The following is a 9,858-nucleotide window of genomic DNA, read 5'->3' as shown; positions in this document are numbered from 1 at the left end:
CACCGGAGGGCGGGAAGGAAGGAGGGGGACCGGGACCGGAGAGAGTTCAGAGTTTTATTTTGAAGGACTTGACGTGGAGCCGTGACCTGATGACGGAAGTTTGTTTAATTAATTTAATTAATTAGAACTGAAACGTAACATTTATTGGCGCCAAAGTTTCTGAAGTTTTCAGACTTTAAAGAAGTTTCTTATGTGAAACTTTCCGAGGAGTTTACTGTGGAAATATTCCGTGAAATTCACCGATATGTAATAATCTAATATGACGTAATAACAGGGAGCGTTCTGACGTCACCTCCTGCCTGTGAAATTATAATTTAATTTATTTAAACTGGTTTAAAGTTATTTTGTTTATTTCACTGAAGGTTGTTTAAACGTTCCGAACACGTTAGGATAACGTTACTGTTATATAACATGAGTTATTTAAACTCTTTATTTTCTTGTTCATGCTGAACTCGTAATAATATTTCTGAAGTTTGTCTGATTCTATTTATTTATTTAAATCCTGATAAACTTTAATTATCATGGAAAACTTCAAAGTTTCTGTTAAAGTTTCATTGAACTTCAAATGTGTTTTAACGTCTCTTCTAAAAACATTTTCTGCTCCTGGATAAAGTTTTGTTTTTATATTTTTTAATAAGTTTTAATATATTAGTGTTTATCTCCTCGCTCAGTTCAAACTTTTAATATTTCAGATTCTTCAGTAAAAGTAAAAGTACAAATTTAAATGTTTGAGTGTGTAAAATATATCGAATGTTCAAAGTTTGAATTTATTTCTGATATTTTATATTTAGCAGCATTTCAGTTTATTTTCTCCATCAATCAGTTTTATTATTATTTGTTTTATTTTTATATTCAGGTTTGCTTAATTAGCTGTGAAAACTCATTTATATATTAACCGATTTATTCGTTAATTAACAAAATAATCGTTTAGTTTTTTTTAAAACAAACTGATCAAAATGTAAATAAAGATGAAACAAATCAAAATCAGGATAAATATAAATAATAAAGTTAAATTAAAATACAATATTAAACTTAAGCTGCTGAGTAAATAAACTTTATTTATTTTATTTATTTATTGTGAATTTGGAGTTTTGTTTAATATATAAAGTATTTTTATTTTGTTTGATAAATGTTATGACTGAAAATAAAACAATCTGGTAATTAAATAAAATCCACGTTAAACAGAGACTGTCATATATAAACATATGATGTTTCAGTCATCACGTCTTTAACACTTAAAGTCCTGCAGAACCAGAACCTGGAGCAGAACCTGGACCTCCATCTGTTCTTTGGAGCCGGTTCAGGCTCCTCGATGCTGTGAAGATGAATTCATCTGAAGGTGAGCCGACCAAATAAAAAAACATTTTTCAGGTCCGAGGCGGTGTCGACCTCAGAATGTTTTTAACCTGAACAAAGAGATTCATGAATCCTTCAGAGAGTTTAACCGAGTTAATCTGCAGCCGAGCCAAAAAGAAGAAAGTTCACCGAGCTCTTTAATGACTGATTCTGATTTTATTTCAGTATTCAGATATTTCAGATTTAAAAGGTTTGATCTGATGTTTGAAATCTGAACTTCTTTATCATATGAACGTGTTTTATTCTGTTTTAATTCTTAGTGTTTGTGTTTTTATCTGATTCCAACATGTTGGTGATAAAATATCTGACAACAACAACAACAACAGTCTGTCTCTGCTGCGAGCTGATTGGTTCAAACTGAACAGGTGACTCCTTAAAAACAAATAAAAGTCTTAACTAAAGAGTCACTGACTGTTATTTTTAACTAACGTCACTCAAACACGAGGACGTGGTGAATTTGTTGGGGACTATTTTAAGCGGTGGATGAATCCACGTTTGGCGCTCCGCGATACACGAACTGTTTTTAATCCGATTTAATGAGACAAGAAACAAATGAAACGAGGTCATCGATAATCAGTCATCAGAAATGAACCTGTCGGCTGAAAGTTGACCAGTTTTCTCACTTTGTTTTGTAACTGAACACAAAATAATAAAATAAAATAAAAAATGTTTGTTTGTTTTCTGTCGGCTCCCCTCTGTCACCTGAGTAGATGGTTTGTTCCACTCAGGTGAGATCTTAACGATGATCTTTGCATGCAGCGCCACCAACAGGTCAACGTTTGAACTCATGACCTGGGAAAGTAAATTATAAAAAAATAAACAATTTAAAATTCTTTTTTTATGTTTTTGCTTTTATTTTGAAAAAAAAAATTGGAGCCACAAAGATTTAAAAAAAATTGTAACTCCTCTGGAATAAAATCCAAAAATATTAATTAATAATTAGTTAAATACTGATAAAAATCCACCTTAATTATGAAATGAATTAATCAGAGTAAAAATGCGGCTCCGTGTTTCTGATCCACCTCGCAGCATCTTTGTTTTCCTCCAGACGTGAAAGCACCTGTGGCTGGAGGTGGAGGAGGTGGAGGAGGCACTCCGACCTCCGACCTCCCCTCACCCACCTCCTTCACATTGTCCTGTCTCCTCTGCAGACTCCTCCTGCCGGTCCTCCTCTGCGGCTCCCCTCAGTTTAATCCTCGGCTCTCTGGAGGAGCATTAGGCCAAGCAGCTGGGGCCCCTGAACGCCTCTTGAAAAGGCAGCCCACTCCAAACCAGGAGGTGGAGGAGGAGGTGGAGGAGGGTGAGGACGTGGAGGAGGGTGAGGAGGTGCAGGAGGGAGGGAGGAGGTGCAGGAGGGAGGGAGGGAGGAGGTGGAGGAGGTGGAGGAAGGAGGGAGGGAGGAGGTGGAGGAGGAGGAGGGAGGTGGAGGGAGGTGGAGGAGGGAGAGGAGGGAGGAGGGAGGGAGGAGGAAGGAAGGAAGAAGGGAAGAAGGAGAGGAAGGGGGGAGGCGTGCAGACCACCTGGCTCCTGAAACGTAGAAAAATCCACCGAGTTTCAAACTCCACGCTGAGAGAGAGGCGACGTGACGACACAGAGAGGCCATGATGCTTTTTTCTTTCTTTCTTTCCTTCTTTCTTTCCTTCCTTCTTTCTGTTCTTTCCTTCTTTCTTCTTTCCTTCTTTCTTTCTTTCCTTCTTTTTCTTTCCTTCTTTCTTCTTTCCTTCTTTCTTTATTTCCTTTTCTTCCTTCTTTCTTTCCTTCCTTCCTTCTTTCCTTCTTTTTTCCTTCCTTCCTTCTTTCTTTCTTTCCTTCCTCCTTTTCGTCTTTCTTTCTTTCTTTCTTTCTGTCTTTCTTTATTTCCTTTTCTTCCTTCCTTCTTTCCTTCTTTCTTTCCTTCTTTCCTTCCTTCTTTCCTTCCTTCCTTCCTCCTTTTCGTCCTTTCTTCTTTCCTTCTTTCCTTCCTTCTTTCCTTCCTTTCTTCTTTCCTTCTTTCCTTCCTTTCTTCCTTCCATCCTTCCTTCTTTCCTTTCTTCTTTCTTTCCTTCCTTCCTTTCTTCTTTCTTTCCTTTCTTCCATCCTTCCTTTCTTCTTTCCTTCTTTCCTTTCTTCTTTCTTTCCTTTCTTCTTTCCTTCTTTCCTTCTTTCCTTCTTTCTTTCTTTCGCTCGCTCACTCAGCTGGAGTTAAACACTGAATCTGAAGTTCTTCTTCATGTTGTTGTTTCAGATCATTCAAACTTAAATATTAAATATTCACAGTAGAACAGACTGAGAGTCAGTACGGTGGCCCTGAGGCGCCAACATGCACAATAATATATAACCTGAACGTGTGCTGAGCTCTCAGGGCCACCGTAGTTTGTACATATATATATGACATCATGTCGGTCTGAAAAAATGTAACAAATAACTCGTTTAGATTTGTTTTAATTTGATTGGTGTGTTTCAGTTGAACTCTCTGATTGGGCCACTGGAGGCGCTGCAGAGTCTTGATGAAGGTTTTTAGAATAATCAGCTCACAAAAACAAAGTCAAAGGTTTTAACTTCATTAAATGATGAAGAACATGTTGGAGTTATTGAGGCGGCTCTGTATGAAGTGTTGTGACATCACTGCTGTATAAATAAAACTGAATTATCTTATTGTTTGTCGTTACAAGAAAAAATCAACCGTATCCACCGACTATATATATATATAACGTTTATAAGTATATACACACACACAGAGGAGGAAAAGAAGAGTCCATCACCTGATTACTGTGTGTGGGGGAAAAGGTCAGAGGTCACGCGTCCAGAAGTGTTCTTCAGAAGTGTGTGTGTGTGTGTGTGTGTGTGTGTGTGTGTGTGTGTGTGTGTGTGTGTGTGTGTGTGTGTGTGTGTGTGTGTGTGTGTGAGGTCGACAAAGTCAAGGTGACGCCCCTGCAGCACTTAGCGGTTAAAGCTGCATTAAGAAACATAGAAAACACACACACACACACACACACTCACACACTCTCTCACACACACACACACACACATCTATGTGTGTGATGTGAACACACTGGAGCTCCAGAGCGCCATCGTGAGGTCAGTGTGCTGCTTTTTTGTTATATAAGTACACACACACATTAACACACACAAATCAGAGTTTAATGTTTATTTTAATATAAATCAAAAAGAAGTGATGATATAATTATAAATGTGTAATACTGATCCTTTCTTTATTTTTATGTGGAATAATTAATAATTACTAATAATCACTTCTAAGAGAAAATGTCATGACTTGACATATAAAGTGTGTTTATGTTCATGCAGCAGCTCAAATATAATAATTATTACATTTATTGTTTTACATAAAAACTAAAAAAATATTAAAACACTTATTTATTTTTTATATGTATTATTATGTATTTTATATATATATATATATTATATTATGCATTTTTTATATGTATTATTTATTTTATTATATAATATATATTTTTTATATATTTATTATTCTTGATGAAGATGTTCAGCTGTTTTTTTATTCACTCACATTCGCTGAACAGAAAAATTCCTGAAAGTTTCAGTGCTGGAATGTTGCGATTCATTTCTGAACTGAGAAAAAGAAAAGAAACGTGGCGAGCTGAAGAAGAAAGAGCTGCATTCAAACACGATGCTCGGTGCTCTCTATATATAAAAAATAATATAATATACTGTATATAATATCATCCACTGTCTGTTGTGTTTGTGGCCCTCAGGGCCCCGTACTTTACGTCATAATAATCTGGACTCTGTTTTCAGGTCCTCGGATCGTCACTGTGACGTCATCGCGTGTTTCAGGTCAGTGAAGCGTCAGCAACACCTGGTGGAGGTCGAGACACAAAATGTGGATTCATCCACCGCAGAAAATAGTCCCCAACAAATCCAAACACTGTGAGACACAAACAGCCTGACATTATTAATATTATATTATTATTATATTATTTTATTATGTATTATTATTCAAACTGTTTACGACTTTAACTAAACCCAGTGTTACGTGTCCGTCTTTGAGTTTTAGTCCCAGGACATGACGAGTCTGTCAGAGACGCTGCATCACTCAGGGTCAGCTAAAGGTCAAAGGTCAGGTTACACATACCACGTGTGTGTGTGTGTGGGTGTGTTGGCAAAGCTTTGATTGATCTTTTGCTGCCACCTGCTGGCTGCACGATGAACATCAGACTGTTTGAGTTCAAAATAAATAAATTAAAAAAACACTGAAAATATGAAACATAAAAATAAAATAAAGAATAATAAAGACAGAACAGAGACTTTAATAAAAAAAAATAAATATTAAGTAAAACAACAATAATTATAACTCAGATTGTTTCTGTTTCTGCAGATCACATTTAATAAATCAATAAACAAATAAATTGGTTTCTTTCTTGAACTCGTTAACGAGCTGAAAAGTTTTTCAGTCGTTCATCTGCTGGGAAACTTTTTGATTTCAGATCTGCATCATTTTTTATTGCAAACATCATTTTTTGAAACTTTTAGGCTGAATCATCTGTCCGGTAACGACAGACACATTTAATAAAGACGTCAGACGTCTTTGATTCAGACGTAACGTCGTCGTCTTCGTCTCTTTTGTAGCAGCAGGTGACACTTTGTAACTGTCTCAAAGCTTCAGCCCTCCTCCTCCTCTGTGACATCATCCGTCTTAAGATGAGCTGACCTCTGACCTCTGAATACAGAGAGCACCCCAACACACACACACACACACACACACACACACACACACACACACGGCTCTTTCTTGTCTTTGTCTCCTCACAGTAAACGCTCGGGTTGTCTCGTGTTGAATGAAGATTTTTAATCCTTTAAAACATTCAAACCTCAGACGAGTTCAGTGTCAGCTGATCATGTAACATCTTCAGTCTCATTCCTAAGAAGAAACATTTCATCATCTCAAAGTTCGAATAAACTAATTAACAGATTAAACCATCAGAGCATTCCTAAAACATCAAAAAGTTTCATATTTAACATATTTTATAAGATTTTTAGAAAACAGTGACGAGAAACAAACGTTCTGACATGAACAGGCGGCTGTGTGTGTGTGCGTGTGTGTGTGCGTGTGTGTGTGTGTGTGTGTGTGTGTGCGATAAAACCAAACATTCATACATAAATCTTCATCTGGAGGATGCAGCTCTAACAAAATGATCTGCATGTTAAATTAACATTATTCCACTGATTCAGTTGCAGTGCACATCTCTGTAAATAGTTTCTCAGTCCTCTGCAGCTTCACATTCATCGTTGTTTTGGTATAAATTGTTATTCTGACAAAAAATTGGCGGACCCCCCTGCAGTACCTCTCTGGGCCCCCCTAGGGCTCATGGACCCCATGTTGAAGACCCTCTGATTTAAAGCATCCAGTGGTCACTGAAGCTCTCCATCATCAGGAAAGAAAATCCTTTAAAAACTTTTGTAAACATGATTTCATAAATATCCTGCGATGATCGAAGCCGGAGGTAGTTAGCGTAGCTTAGCACAAAGACTGGAAACGGGGGGAAACAGCTAGCCTGGCTGTTGATCCTCGAAAGCCCAGGAGTGTCTGCAGGACGAAGACGAAGACGAAGATGAAGAACTTCTGAGGAACCGAAGCAGAAATAACTGAACCTTCATTTATTATATATGATGTTTCTCTTCGAGCTTCAGCTGAGACGACAAAAACAATTTTTAGAGAAAATATTCAACGTTTAATAGAAAAAGAAAAGACAGAAAAATCTTTTTTTATTCTTTGAATCACGTCAGGACTCGTCCACATTTATCTGTGGAGACTCTGATCTCCACTTTGTCAGCCGCTGCCTCAAATGTTGCTCATTGTAAAATCACTGCAGCTCTGACAAACACAGCATAAGATCACAGAAATACATTAATATTTATATTTCCTATGAGAAAAAGAAATCTGCAAACTCACATTAACATTTGAATTTCTGAAAACATTTCATTACAAATGTGTCAAACATTATTTCTAACATGTTAACACGTCTTTAATCAGCCTGAAGTTTGGACTCACTTATTTTTATTTGATTTATTTAGTTTAGTTTAGTTAGAATTCAACAAGCTCAGTGAATTTATTTTAACCTTAAAGTTTGTGTTGTACATTAATAAATCTCTGGATAAATGAATCACTGGAAATAAACAACATTTAAATTATGCAACAAAAAAGTTTTACGGTAAAATACTGTGATTTTCTGATATTACGGTAAAAAGATGTTGATTTATTTATAATATGCTGTTATGATATATTTATATCTATCACAAAAAGAAACAGTTTTTAAGGATTTAAACAATAAACAATAATAATATTATTAAATCAAACCTCTCACACTTTGTCCAACTTTTTTATTCACCATCATAAATATGCAAAGTTTTTACAAAACAACTCACGTCAACATTATAAATAGATTTATAAAACACAGAGGAACGTTACTTTAACATCAGCAGAACATTTGATCCATGTTGGATCACTGTGACATTTTAAACACATTTTAAACACGTGGAGTCTGAGCAGAGAAAATCAAAAAGTTTATTTGTGGATTAGATTTCTGTCCGATCTGGATTAAAGTGGATTATTCTGATGTTTCAGGCCGGACTCGAACTCATGAACCGGGTTTGTTTTCGTGTCCTCACCAGCTCCACTGGTACATGTGCGGCAGCCCGGCGTGCTCCGGGCCGTACGCGGGGTGCAGCAGCGGGGAGTAGGCGCACAGAGGCAGACCCAAGCCGGACCGGAGCGTCGCCTCCAGGTCCAGCGCTGTGATCCGATCACAGGGCTTCCCATCCCGCACCAGAACCGGGATGGCGACCCGGCGGGTCGGCAGCAGCTGCAGCGCCTCCAGGCTGTGCTCCACGCGGGCACGCTTCATCTTGTAGCGGTGGTTCTGGAACCAGATCTTCACCTGGTTCGGGGTGAGGCGGATCAGCCCGGCCAGGTGCTCCCGCTCCGGGGCGGACAGGTAACGCTGCTGCCGGAAGCGGCGCTCGAGCTCGAAGGTCTGCGCCTTGGAGAAGAGCACGCGCCGCTTCCTGCCGCGGCTCCTCTGCGGCGCGGCGCCCGCCGGAGCGCGCGCTGCGTCCGGGGACTCATCCGTGAACAGCTCGGGAGATTTGGACCCGGTGCCGGAAACACCGTGTACTGTAAGGACACAGGAGAAGTAATCTGATTACTCTGCTGCAGACTGGAGTGTTTGGACAAAACCTTTAATTAAAAAACTTATTATAATTAATAATGAATAAATATTGAATCACTGATCAGATCTGATGATGTCATCTGAATGTTGATCAAACTCAACATTTATTCACTATTTAAGCTTCTAATTATCAATGAGCCACAATTATGGCACTGATTTGGAAATTGCGCATGAGCAGAAGTGTCAGATACAAAAGTCATAAATTAATTTTTATTTTTAATTTCCATGTTTAATTCTGAGTCTCCTCACGGGAGAGATGCAGGTTACCGGGTCCTCGGCTCCACCTGCCGTAGCTCCCGCCGTTAAATCCCAGTTTCTGCGTTCCGCTTCCCGGCCCTGAAACCTCCGCGGAGGCCTCCTCGGGGTCGTCCTCCTCGGTCTCCTCGGTCCCGGAGCCGCCTCTGCCGCCGGTCGGGTTCGGGAGATCCAGGATGTCCCGCACGGAGAAGCCCGTTTTTGTGTTGGTGCCAAAAGACATGACGCAGAGAGAAGAGGAGGAGGAGAGGAGGAAGAAGGAGGAGAGGAGGAGAAGTTCCAGGTTCGAGTCCGCGGAGATTCAGCCTCTGCAGCCCGTCACAGAGCAGCACACAGCGGACGCTTCGGGTCCATGAATGCCCGGAGCTGCACCGGCCGACCGGAGAGGATCAACCGCATGAAGAATACATGAGGGAAGAGTGTGTGTGTGTGTGTGTGTGTGTGTGTGTGTGTGTGTGGGCGGGTCAAGTGGTTTCAGGGTGTGAAGACTGGGAGCAGCAGATTTAAAGCAGAGGTGGAGGCTGAGGGAGGAGGTGGAGGCTGAGGGAGGAGGTGGAGGTTTAATGATGGAGGATTAAAACTCATTTCATTCATTAGAGTCACTGATCACTTCCTGTTTACACAACCAATACAGAACATTTAAACAACCAATACAGAACATTTAAACAACCAATATAGAACATTTAAACAACCAATACAGAACATTTAAACAACCAATACAGAACATTTAAACAACCAATACAGAACATTTAAAGAACCAATATAGAACATTTCAACAACCAATACAGAACATTTAAAGAACATTTCAACAACCAATACGGAACATTTAAACAACCAATACAAAACATTTCAACAACCAATATAGAACATTTCAACAACCAATACGGAATATTTAAACAACCAATACGGAACATTTAAACAATCAATACAGAACATTTAAACAACCAATACGGAACATTTAAACAACCAATACGGAACATTTAAACAACCAATACGGAACATTTAGACAACCAATACGGAACATTTAAACAACCAATACGGAACATTTAAACAACCAATA

The 9,858-nt window shown here is 38.9% G+C and overlaps 1 protein-coding gene across 1 annotated transcript; it reads right to left on the bottom strand.

Moving 5' to 3' along the window:
- Positions 1–7,736: 7,736 nt before the first annotated feature.
- nkx2.2b (NK2 homeobox 2b) lies at positions 7,737–9,216 on the bottom strand. The gene is made up of 2 exons (XM_019265736.2): positions 8,811–9,216; positions 7,737–8,488 (listed from the first exon to the last, which is right to left on the bottom strand). Exons 1-2 carry the CDS (start codon positions 9,019–9,021, stop codon positions 7,980–7,982), a joined length of 720 nt encoding a protein of 239 aa, XP_019121281.1. The 5' UTR covers positions 9,022–9,216; the 3' UTR covers positions 7,737–7,979.
- Positions 9,217–9,858: the final 642 nt, after the last annotated feature.

Source organism: Larimichthys crocea, chromosome XI (assembly GCF_000972845.2).
Source record: "Larimichthys crocea isolate SSNF chromosome XI, L_crocea_2.0, whole genome shotgun sequence".
In the NCBI taxonomy this organism is placed as follows: Eukaryota; Metazoa; Chordata; class Actinopteri; family Sciaenidae; genus Larimichthys; species Larimichthys crocea.
The sequence above is the reverse complement of the archived record's forward strand: the minus strand, read 5'-3'. Positions and strand labels throughout refer to the sequence as shown.

Bases quoted from the DNA above. Each gene is read 5' to 3' on its own strand.
- nkx2.2b (XM_019265736.2), bottom strand. From the start codon at position 9,021: ATGTCTTTTGGCACCAACACAAAAACGGGCTTCTCCGTGCGGGACATC. The intron at 8,489-8,810 runs GTAACCTGCATC...GTGTCCTTACAG, and splicing joins CAGGTGGAGCCGAGGACCCG to TACACGGTGTTTCCGGCACC.